Here is a 12,930-nt window from a genome sequence, read left to right on the forward strand (position 1 = left end):
AAACTATCTCACTCCAGTGGAAGAATTTATCACTCATCAAACCTGGGAAACAAAACGGGGCAAGAAAACTCACTTCTGCCGCGTCTTCGGGTTGGGAAGTTAATGAACGTTTGAGGACATTCATCAAACAGCGACCGCCGTCTGACTCCAGCGGCACTGAGACGCTCACACCGTCTTCCTCTCCTCTGCTCACATCTTCATCAAATTAATACTCTGTTGTTTTTTTAGCTGCTGCTCAGACTGAGGAAGACGTTTGAAGACGTCACTCTGGACTCTGATCACGTCCCATCAGACTTTATTTTTCACACTAAATGAAAAATCTATTAATTGATATATAACTGTAATAATCATTAGCTGCAGGTTCTGATATGGCAGGACATTATATTTCCCATGATCCCTGCCTGCAGCTGTAAGACTCTGCAGCTTTAAACTGAACTGAGTGGAACAAGAGATGGATCCCTGCAGGCTTTTTGTTTTTTTGTTTTTTTTTTTGCATGCATGGTCATATTTGTCAAGATACACGCAGGAATGCATGGGTGCGTGTGTGTGTGTAGATTTACAGTTTTGTGTTTTCAAGACGAACAACCATATTTTTATTTGTGATTAATGCAAATTCTGGTTGTCTTCGGTTGTCAGCTGTGAGCTGAGCAGGTTCCTGTGTGTGGAGGCGGCCAGCAGCTGCAGGGTTCAGGGGTTTGTGCTGCGTTTAGTTTGTTGTGGCCCTGCAGGGCAGCGACACGGCGCTCGGTGGAAACGATGCTCAGCTGCAGGACGAGCTGAAGGCCGAGCGTCTGCAGCCAAAAAAACAAAAACAAAAAAAAAAGTTTCTTTCCTGTCCTCAGACGCTCAAACGGCCTTTATGGATTTAATTTCGCTCCATATTAAACTCAAACCCTGCTGTTATCAGCGGATAATGCCAGGTTGTGACAGGTTAATGATTTCATATCAGAACTTTCCTTTTTTAATTTTGTCTTTGACCGGCTCTGCTCGGGGCGCTGCAGATTTGATCTCTTTTTTCTTTTTCTTTTTTTTACTTCAATTTATTTCTACAGATTTTTCATTTTTTGTTTTATTTCTCCCCTGGGTGCCTTCTGCTGTATTTTAATTTACGCTTAACCTTCAAAATACAGACGACATATCGCTGTACTGCCAACTCAGAATATAAAATCCACACAGTACATGTGTCTCTCTTTTTTCCAGACACAGTTTTACATCAGATCGACAGATGTTCTTTATTGATCCTTCATTAGGAAATTCTTTGTCCTGAAGTTACACAGGAAGTAGACAACACAAAACATGCCTGTGAACACTAGGAGAGGGAAATATATATCTTTCAAAAAATAAAACACCACAAATAACAAATAAAGTGTATCAATACAAAGAATATAAGAAAAAAGAAAAACCTTTGCATACCCTATAAGAGTAATAAAAAGTGAAATGCATTAAAATACATCTATAGAATATCTACACACCTCACACCTTTGCATTGACTACATGTATAATGAAATATATCTGCAAAAACATCTATAGGATAGAATAGGTGCATGTAGAGCAGATCTATGTGTTTGGTATAATTTCTATGTGGCAGTCGCAGATTAAATCTAATGAAGATTATGGCATCATTAGGCTGTTAATCGTTTTAACTGAGGATGTAATGATACTGACTGATAAACTAATAACTAATCAGATGCACTTTTTAATGCATTTTGACAGTTATTATGAGCTTTATTATGAGTCTCAGTCCCAGGGGCAGCAGACAGCTGAGGCTGCGCTGCCCCCTGCTGGCCGGCACAGCGCTCACAGTGAGATGTTTACTCACTGATTTATACTTCTGAGTGTAAATACAAACAATAAATATGAGCTGTTGATATGAGGCAGGCAGGGGAGACACATCTGTCTGTCTCACATGGTGATTTATGCACACCTCTGGGTTTTTCTGCTTTGTCTGACAAACACAGAGACGCAGCAGAGTGACATGTACACATCCATCTGTGTGTGTGTGTGTGTGTGTGTGTGTGTGTGTGTGTGTGTGTGTGTGTGTGTGTGTGTCCTGTCTTCCACAGTCTTTCCACACAGCACTGATTCAAACTGAATGGCTCCATTTACACCTTGGATTAAAATGTGGTCTTGATAATGAGATTTGATGTCAGGACACACACACACACCCGCTGTGTGAGAGCCATGTGACCACACACACTGAGCTGATGAACTAATGAATAAAATGAAAGGTTTTCATCTTCTTTTTCTTCTTTTTTTTTTTTTTAAATAGTCTAAGCAGCACTTTTGCCTCTGATAAACTACTGTTATTTCAAATCTCTAAATGGAAAAAAAAAAAAGTTATTTTAAGACGAAATACAGAGATCATTGGAAATGGCAGTGTTTTTTTTCTCCCTGATGAACAAAACAAACCAAACAGAAAAAGGAAAAGGGACCCAAAAAGCACAGAACAAAGCAAACTGTGGGATAATTGAACCATTAAAGCCCTAATTAACATGTTTTCTCCTGATGTGGATTCTGCTGCGTTGTTATTGGATCTCAGCGGGCCGGTCCTGAGGCGGTTTGGGAGGCGGGCTCAACAACATCTGCAGTTAAATCACCCACTGCATCACTGCAGCTAAAACAACCAGTAAAATATAAGAAATAACTAACTTTGTTTGTAAGTCCTGGTTTTACTGCTGGACAAAGTAAATAAAATAAAGTGTAAATTATAAAAATAAAGCTTTCTTGCTATTAACATCATTAACGTGATGCTATAATTATCCAGGACTATGTGACAAGAGGAAGGCTAAACAGTACTTAGTTACTGAAATGAGTGGTGAATCAATTTCACATCATTTCCAGCACAACTCAGCTGACCTTTTTTTGTCTCTGATTTTTTTTAAGTATTAATGCACTAATAAGATTCACTGATGAGTCGGGACCTGTGATAAATGTCTTGTCCTGAAAGATAAATGATGAATTTAGATTTCACTGGTTTCTAATGTAGTTTCACTTTCAGGGATTTTTTGTTTTGTTTTGTTTTAATGAGAGTTAATATGTGAAAATGACACCAGTTTTCCCAAAGCCTTTAAAGTATTTTATAGCATTTGGATGTTTGTTTGTATGTGAACAAATATTTTCTGCACATTGCTAAAGGCTAAGTTGCTACCCTCCCATGATGACCCGTCGCTCGATCCCAACATCACACTCAGGACGTATCTGAGCTTCTTTTCCACAAATAAATCCACCTGTTACTGTCATTTTATATTGCTTTAAACTTTTAACCATTTTGTACAGGAGTAGATAAACCTGTGGTATTTTGATGTTTCAGTGGCAGGTACATTAATGGTAAGCTAAAATTTACCGGGAAAAGAAACTCTGGTGAAGTTGTAAACACCACAGAGGAAGTCCATATTTGGGCGTCAGTCTGATGTGTGTGTGTGTTCTTACCAGAGACGCCGTCCTCTTCTCCTTGTGCTTACTGTAGCTGGGAGCTGTTAACGACACAGGCTGACACACACACACACACACACACACACACACACACACACACACACATACAGAGGAACGAATAAGAAGAAATTGGGAAACTTGTGCAACATACTGAGTGTAATCTGTGAGTCTGTACTCAGCTGTTGTGTGCTGTGTGTACCTACAGTGTGTGTGTGTGTGTGTGTGTGTGTGTGTGTGTTTACCCGTGGTGTGGCAGAAAGGCTCTGGACGATGAACACCACGGGGCTGGGAGCTGATTTGATGGCGTTGACCGCCTCCTCATGACTGGCAGCCTGGAGGTCGACACCTGACACCTGCACACACACACACACACACACACACACACACACACACACACACACACACACACACACACACAAACACACACACACACACACACACAGAGTTAGCTAAAGTGTAGCTGTGAAGTTGCTTCACGCTGACTTTGCGTGGCGTTTCTGGGCGGTGAGTGTAAACGCTCCAGCTGTGAGGCTTTCAGTCAGAGCAGAAAATCCACAAACTAACCAGCATGATCTCCTCATTTCTTTGAATGTGTATTACTCAAACTGCTAATCTAACAGCGATCACATGACTCTGTCCAGGAGTGCAGGTCCAGAGGTTAGACACGTGCAGGTGCACACAGCCCCTCCAGGTGTGAGATGCGGCCGTACCTCCAGGATCTTGTCTCCGGTCTTCAGGCAGAGCGTCCGGGCGGCTGGACTGTCTGGCAGAACCTGTTTGATGAAGATCCCCTTCAGCTCCTCCCCGTTCCTCAGGCGCTTGATGACGTGTCGGCCGCCCACGATGCTCAGGCCCAGAGACTGGCCCTGCTCCGGCCACACCTCCACCCTGCAGCCACCGACACACCTGTTACTGCCCACATCTCATCTCATACCTGTATGTACCACTCATGCACCATCCACATCTGTATATATGTATGATTATATGTATACATGCCATTCATACCTGTATATACTATTCATTTATGTATATACTATATTTATTACATGTACTATTTATTATCACTTTCACTAGAGTCCAGAGACCATGCCATGCTCTACTTACTGTTCATATTCACACTGTAAATACTGTACTGTAGATAATATACATATATTTATATCCGCTGCACTGCCTTTTCTGTTTTTTGGCACTTCTGGTTTGATGCTAAACTGCATTTCGTTGTCTTAGTACTTGTACTTTGTGCAATGACAGTTAAATTTAATCTAATCTAATCTAATCTAATCTAATCTAACACCTCCACCATGTGGGGTGAAAACACACAAATTACCCCTCTGATCTGCACCCTGGGGGCAACAAACACACGCAGAAAGATTTAGTCGTCTTAGCAGAAACTTAAAGTCCCCTTTGAGTCATTTATTAAGCCCCAAAAAATTTCCTAAAATAATTTTTAAGCGCTTTTTTTTCCATGAAAAAACTTCCCTCTGTACCTTGAACGTAACTCTAAATCTTGCCCTCATTAAAAATGTGCAGATCTATGAATATAAAAATTTGCCCCGCCCACCTCCCTGCCTGCCCGTATTTCATAATCTAACCATGAAAACAATTCTTTCAGTGAATCTCTAAATCCCACCAACAGTGTTCATGTGAAGCAGCCATTTCCAGCTCGTCATTAAATCAATACATCTTGGTATCTCTATATTTTGTGTAGCAATACTGTATCGATACACAGACGCCAAGTATCGATATTTAATCGCCATGAATCGATGCAACATTTCTGACAGGTTCTGAGGGCAGAGTTGGTCAGTCTGTCTCGTTTTGCTGCATTAAAGTGACTTAAGTCAGATGAACAGAAGGAAAAATTGATCTTATTAGATAAAACAGATGCTGACGACAGATGGGGACAGAATTTGTAGTTGGGAAAAAGGTAATAAATCAAAACATATCGCAATACATGTCAGTACAACACTGAGATATTTCAAATACACTACTACCATAATGTGATTTAAGTGTTGTGATAATGTCGTATTGTGGGGTTTCTGGTGATTCCCACCCCGACTGAACAGTGACTCAGCAGAAACAGAAAAAACGTAATGACTTTGCAGTAAAGACTGGAGGGGACCGACAGTGAAGAAGGGCAGGGTGGACAAATGAAGGAGAGGATAAATATGGATGACATATGAAGATGCATGCATGGAAATGGAAATGCAGTGTAAAACAGACTAACATCAATGAGTCCAAACACTAAAATACACACACACACACACACACACACACCACAACAAGCAATTAACCCGGTGGCATTAGTCACACTCCACTGCCTGTCATCAGTTTAACTCTGCTCGGTGCTAAAAGGAGCAATCAGACATTCACTGTGTGTGTGTGTGTGTGTGTGTGTGTGTGTGCGTGCGTGTGTTACCTGCGGGGGGGTCCCCAGTGGCTGAATGCAGGTGTTTCCTCTCCCTCACCTTCCTCTCTTTCAGGTAGATCACTGAGCACACACACACACACACACATGCACACACACACATTAGCACAGACATAATAAGAGCAGTAAATACAGTTTCCTGAGGCGGATGCTCCTATTGGCTGGTGGTGTTCTCCTACCTGTGGCCTCCTCTGATTGGTGGATAAGTTCCTCTCTGGCTCCGCCTCTTCTTCCTCTCTCTGTCAATCATCCGCATGGACCTGAAAAAAAGGAAAAAAAAAAAAAAAAAGTACATCACTGTCTCATGTTTTTAGCTTTCTGTGGTGCTTTAACGTTTAAACTGGATTTTTTAATTAGATTTTTTTCTGTCAGGTTATAACAGAATATACAGGTTACACTGTGAATTTCACTGATTCTGCAGCCCCATTTATGATATACTGAGACCAAAGAGACAGGACATTCAAAAACAAAAACACTTTTCTTCCATTTCATCTCATTCATGTTTCCACTGTGAGGCTGCAGCTTCAAACTGTAGAGATGCTGCCCCCTAGTGTTCCTGCTGCGTGCTACAGATGAAATTAAATACAACTTTAAATACAAATACAAAATAAAACTTTGCTTTTTTTTTTACTGCCAGAATACTTTCACAAGTTTTTTTTCTAATGGTTACTGTTTCACTTTAAAGCAGGTCTGCTGTAAGATACTAAAGTAATACTAAGTTTATTTGTATTGCAGCTTACAAGCAGAGCAGCCAAAGTAAAACAGTGATAAAACCAACAAAAAATGATTTAAAAAAATAACCACCAATAAAACTCAAATTAAAAAGGTTTCCCATATTACTTCATAATAATAAAACAAATAAACTATTATTAAAACCGAAGGTAAAAGAAATACCAGTGTTCACACAGAAGCTGATATTCCTTCATAAAAATCAAACAACAAAAGAGTTAAGTAGTAATGGCATCATTCAACAAAACCAAAAGATAAACAGCTGCTGTAATATTTAGCAGAATTGCAGAATAAAAAAGATCACTGGATATTGTTTTATGTTGCTGAGACGAACAATTCTGCATTTTGATGAAAATGAAATATTTAAATTTTCAGCTCCTCTTCAAGTCCTTACTTTTGTTTTTCTTTTCTTCCTTTCCTACAGTTGTTCACTACATCAGCTCATCTTTGTGTGTGCATGTGATCACTTGTCATGTATTTGTCTTGCTTCACCAATAAATAAAATCAAATAAATAATAATAATGTGTAATATCCAGTGTGACCAGCAGGGGGCGGCAGACGACCATGAAAACAGACGCTGACACAGGAAAGGAGACAGGAGTGACGGTGAAGGTGCAGCAGGTACTGACTCTGTGTCTGTGTCCGTCAAGGTGAGCTCCGAGTCCGCCTCGCTGTCTCTGCAGTCTGCAACACACACACACACACACACACACACACACACACACACACACACACACACACACACACACACACACACACACAGCACAATACTGTATATCCAACATATCCATGTTTCCACAAATATTCAGGTTCTGAAAGCAAATGTAATTTCTGCAGCGCTGAACCAGAATCTTTAAAGCATTTACACGTTTAGTTACTTTTTATTTTCTAATTAAAGACTATGCATTTATATGTATTGTGTAAAACAAGTCATAATGTTAAAATTCAATATAAAAATGCCATTACTTATGTTGAATATGACAAATCTAGCATTAAATTCACTGTAAACTTTCTGATTATATTTGGAAATGCAGAATAACAAACTGTTTACTGTTTATTTTAATGTAAATTTATAGAATATATAGAATATCAAACTTATCAACGCTAAAAACCTGTACTGTCAACTCTTTATAGGGGAACAACTTTTGGATTTTATTTTTCTTCTCTCACAAGTTTACATTAATAATTAATCTATTTTAGTCTACCATCTATTATTTTTCATTTTTTATTATAATTTTTACTTATTTATTTGAATTCATACTCTGGTATCTTTGTGCACCGTTATGTTGAACACAATGTTTGTAAATCTGAATGTGTTTCCAATAAAGATGAAATAAAAAAACAGGGTTTGTGCAGGATCCATGGGGTTCGATGTCAGACTTTTAAAAAGCTCTCAGAGCACTCAGAGCGTAATTTAAGATCTATCCCAGGAGCAGGCGGGCCAACGTGTGAACGAGACGGAAAATCGACTTGGACGGCACGTCCTCCAATGATTTACCAAGAACATTAGTCTCTTCCTCTGTACGGCGATCATTTCAATGTGTGCAATATGAATTAAATGCAATTAAGTGCATCAATAAGTGCAATCTCTCTCTCTCTCTCTCTCTCTCTCTCGCTCTCTCTCGCTCTCTCTCGCTCTCTCACCTAGCAGCAAGTGTCCAACAGACTCTGCATCTTCATCGCCCAGCTTCACAGCCTCCTCCTCCTCCTCCTCCTCCTCCTCTTCTGTCCCCGTCTAAAAAAGAAACACAAGTCAGAGCAACATTCATGTGCGTTCACATCCGACAGCGTGGAGGTGGAGGTCAGAGGTCAGAGGTCACAGTGGGCAGGTGACAGACTGAACTCTGCACGCTGCAGGCCTCCATTCATTTTCCCAGAGAGGCTTTTCTTTTGAAGTAACTCATGTGAGAGACGTTTGGCGGCCCTAAGAGACATCGACACGGCATCAGAGGGAGCCAGTGCAGGTGCTGGGCTAAGGATCGTGCTGTGTGATTGGTCAGCTGGAGCAGTGACATCATCAGAACAGCAGACTTGGTAGTCCCTTTTGGAAAACTTGGAAAAGTCATTTTTAATAAATGGTAAAATGGTGAATGTGCTGTATTTCTATAGCACTTTATGTAGTCTACTGACCACTCAAAGCGCTTTACAGTGTTTGCCTCACATTCACCCATTCACACACACATTCACACATTCACACACACATTCACCCATTCATACACACATTCTGCCATGCAAGCCGAGCCAAGCTGCCCATCAGGAGCAGTTAGGGGTTAGTGGTTCAGTGTCTTGCTCAAGGACACTTTGACACGCTCTCTCTTTAAACTGAGGTCAATACTTCATTTCCAAAGTCAAAGTGCGCTGCGCTGAGGAAACCAGTGGCAGTGATCAAAGAGCATGAGTTAAACAACTGCTGTTTTTAAATTAACTCATTCTGAACTGAAGCAGTTTGCGCATGAAGACAGAATGAATCCATGGAAATGATCTCAGGCGCGGTGTCGTCTCTCTCGGTTAGTAAACCTGAAAAAGAGCGACCTCGACCTTTAGTCCCAGGCTGAGGACAGCTGGGCTTATTCACCTTTCTTACTTAGAGCAGAATCTGTGTGGGTCAGTGGGGCTAAATGCTCTAAACCGATCAGTCCATTTGATTCAGATATTGATCAGTAACTGGACTGTTCCTGTCATGGTTCCACGGCCCTGATATTTCTAACGCCGACTGGCTGCAGAACCAGAGGAGAACCAATCATCTGCTTCCTAAATGTTCCACATTTCCTTCAGCTGATTAATCGGGCCAATAATCGGCATCGGCTGATACCTGCGTTCACGAGGCCGATGAACAATAAATGTCTGCAGACACACCTGATAAAGCGCTTAAGTTCAGCGTTAAGTGCAGTAATTTTTTTTCATTTTTTTTTAGTTTTTCTTTATCATTATCATTTACAAAGTTTGTTTTTTGATTACAAGTGGTCATGTATTTAGTTGATACAATTTTTTATTTAAAATAAATGCACTTCTGACAGAGTGAAGATTTATTTAAGCAAACAGAATAACAGTGTTAAATATTTAGTTATTAAGTTTATCAATTATGTCTCATTTTCATTATTATTAAATATATTTGTATTTGCTGTATTTTGTCAGATGCAAAAAAACATTACATTGGCATTATATAGTGTATGTATATATATATATATATATATATATATATATATATGTATACGTACACACACACACAACATCTGAGGTCATACATGTGTATGCAGCCGAGGTTTAGCGCTGTATGTCGCCCCCTGGAGGCGGCCCCAGCTCATGTTGTGGAACATGAACTGTAGAAACCAGCTGATGGTTCTGATGAGCGGCTCTGAGTCTCTCTGTGTGTGTGTGTGTGTGTGTGTGTGTGTGTGTGTGCGCGACGCTGCGACTGAAGCGACCGTCTCTTGTGTCTCTGCCCAGCAGAAGGTGGACAGGTGTGCCTCTGCTTTTACGAAAGCCTTAAAACCATCAGCGCTCTGTGTGCGGCTGATTTTACCGTCCAGCGTCCACATTAACAGGTTTATACACTCAACACCATGCCAAGTCATAAAATATGCAAAAACATTTTTTTATTGCAGAGGGAGGAAAAGAGTGTTGTTAATTCGTTTTACGGGACAATAAAGTTTGAATTGAACTGAAGCGAGGAAACGTCTCAGCCTCCATCATCAGCGTCTCAGGCTGTGAGGCATCAAGTTGGAATTTAAAAAATAAATAAATTTTAAAAATACATTAAATGAATCATTAAAATACAAACTCATAAAAACTTTATCAACTTCCTAAAGCCATTTGGGTGGCAAACCCAAACGTCAAGTCAGTTTTCAGGACGGGGGGGGGATCCAACAGGAAAATAGAAAGAAAAAGCGAATGATTCATACTGATGAGTATTGATTGGTATTATTAGTGTTTTTACTGGTCTGTCACTGGTCTGTCAGGTACTGGTGGTCATGTTTCATTTGTTCACATGAAGAGAAACCCACAGAAATGCACCTGGTGATTTTCTGATTCATGTTCTGCATGTTTGAAGCTGCATGTGTGATGACGTTCATAACCGCTGTTCAGCCCTTCATCGGGCCGATCAGAGGAGCAGATGTCTTTATTTAGCCACAACTGCCCTCCTTTGCAATCTAATCACATTTTTTCTTATCCTCAAACTTCTCTGCTGCACCGCAGAGCAACACCTTTTCGGATTTTAAGGAAATTTAATGGAAACCATTCAGCTTTTCCAATTTAGTGCATCACAATTTGAATTAAAATACCTGGATCTGAACCAGGATTATGATAATTAATGTTTTCTAATCCTGAAAATCTATTTTTTGGTCTTTTATTTCACGGCTCACCCCCTCTGCTCCTGCGGCCCGGCTGAACGAGGAGAGCCTCCACTCCTCCCACGACGGAGGATCTTTCCTGCGGAAGGAGGCTGCTCTCTCCTCCTCTCTCTCCTCCGCCTGCACCTCCTCCTCCTCTTGCTCTTCCTCCTCATCCTCCTCCTCCTCCTCCTCCTCATCCACAGCCATCTCCCTGCCCTCCTCAGGCAGGAGGTTAGAGCTCAGAGAGGAGGCGTAGCGAGGGAGGCCGCCATCCAGGATCAGCTCTGGCTCCTCCTCCTCCTCCTCCTCCTCCTCCTCCTCCTCCTGTTGAAGGTCTTCACTCAGACCCTGGACACACACACACACACACACACACACACACACACACACTCAGTTACATACACAGTAGTCCTTTATGTTTCTTTAATGAAAGACACTCGATCTGAGAAGTGAAGGAACCGAGAGAAGATGAAAGGAGAGAAAACAAAGAAAAACTCAAATATGGAATAAACAGTGGATGGACAAATGATGATGATGATGATGATGATGTTCTGAACTCCCAAAATGACTCTCATGAAACCCTGGACCCCCGCTGGAGGTGATTTAACACATAAAAATGTTATAATAATCACTTTGTGCCGTGGCAGTGACTGGTGAGAAAGGCCCCCTGGTTACTAAACACTGAAGACAGGATTTACAAGTTAGAAAGTTTCTGGTTTATTCTTTCCCGATGTTTTAAATCCATCCTTTTTGTTGTTATGAAACATCACAACTCAGAAACTCAGGTATATATTTCAATATTCCCCAAATCCCACTTGGAATTATGAGTTTGAGGGGGCGTTCAGGAGCGTGTTAACTCTCAAACACAGTCAACTTTACTTTTAACCACACAGACATTCAAAATTTATCACACATCTTTGATCATATATGCATCTAAAAAAAAAAAGGATCGTTTAAATTCTTGCGACCTTTGACCTTTGTCTGTCGTCAGGAGAGAAACTGAAAAACCACAAGTCAAACTAAATATACAACTGCAAACACTCTGAGCATTAGCCTCCGTCTAAAAATACCTAATGGTTCCCCGCAAACTCCCCAAAGAGCCTTCCTCAGCACATCCAGCAGGGATATCCTGTTCTTACATTATGATGCAGACATTAGCCCGCACCGGAAAATATTAATGACAACACTTAGGCTAATTTCCATCGACGAAGCTTCATCGTCAAGGACTCTGCTCCTCTTATTTTAATTTGGGCCTGGGAAGCCGGCCCATCGCGGGCTATATAATGGAGGTGAGGAGCGGACGGCGGCGGCGGCAGAGCTCATAACGCTAACAGGATGTTCTGCAGACTGATGTGCGCTGGCCGTGACTGCCTGGCCTCACATTGCTAAGATTTAAAGATGCTGTCATTTAATATCTCCACCATTAGAGGATGAGGACGAGATGACAGTCGGCCAGATAAAACACTTTCCTCTCGCGCCGCTTTAGTGCTTGTCCCGCTGCAGAGGGGGAAGTAACTCACTACATCTGCTCCAGTTACTGTAACTGAGCAGGTTCTGTGTTTAATTTTTAACTTTTTTTTTTTTTTTTTTAACTCACTGAACTCTGATTTGCCCTTAATTCTCATCAAAGAGATTAAAAAAAAAAGTTTCCTTAGATTAGGGCAGAGTCTCCTCCATGTTGTGTCTCACATTATTATTTTATTTTATTTTATTTTATTATTATTTTTTTTTTATTTATTTATTTTTTTATTTATCTTTTTTTTATTGATTTATTTAATCTGTAATCTGTGGATACTGCTGAAAAACTGCGAATTTCCTGCGGGATGAATAAAGTATCTATCTAACTATCTATCTATCTCTGCAGCTTCACATTCAAAGCCAAGATGCTGCTGTTTTCTGGCTGCAGCATCACATCAGACAGAACTGATCGACATGTCTTGTGCATCATTTCAGACACATTTCCCTGATATTCTGCAGCTCATGTTTGGGATGTTTGGAAACCTCAGGATC

At 40.7% G+C, this 12,930-nt stretch overlaps 1 protein-coding gene across 3 annotated transcripts in view; it reads right to left on the bottom strand.

Moving 5' to 3' along the window:
- The window catches only part of LOC115357679 (inaD-like protein), an 83,502-nt gene that overhangs the window by 7,861 nt on the left and 62,711 nt on the right, over positions 1 to 12,930 (bottom strand). For all 3 annotated transcript variants that reach the window (XM_030049289.1, XM_030049287.1, XM_030049288.1), the window contains 8 exons: positions 10,951 to 11,268; positions 8,231 to 8,321; positions 7,216 to 7,270; positions 6,037 to 6,117; positions 5,849 to 5,920; positions 4,143 to 4,320; positions 3,675 to 3,785; positions 3,430 to 3,489 (listed from right to left, as the gene is read on the bottom strand). In XM_030049289.1, coding sequence (XP_029905149.1) covers positions 3,430 to 3,489; positions 3,675 to 3,785; positions 4,143 to 4,320; positions 5,849 to 5,920; positions 6,037 to 6,117; positions 7,216 to 7,270; positions 8,231 to 8,321; positions 10,951 to 11,268 — 966 coding nt within the window. The remainder of the gene's footprint in view (positions 1 to 3,429; positions 3,490 to 3,674; positions 3,786 to 4,142; positions 4,321 to 5,848; positions 5,921 to 6,036; positions 6,118 to 7,215; positions 7,271 to 8,230; positions 8,322 to 10,950; positions 11,269 to 12,930) is intronic.

Source organism: Myripristis murdjan, chromosome 4 (assembly GCF_902150065.1).
Source record: "Myripristis murdjan chromosome 4, fMyrMur1.1, whole genome shotgun sequence".
Lineage (NCBI taxonomy): Eukaryota > Metazoa > Chordata > Actinopteri > Holocentriformes > Holocentridae > Myripristis > Myripristis murdjan.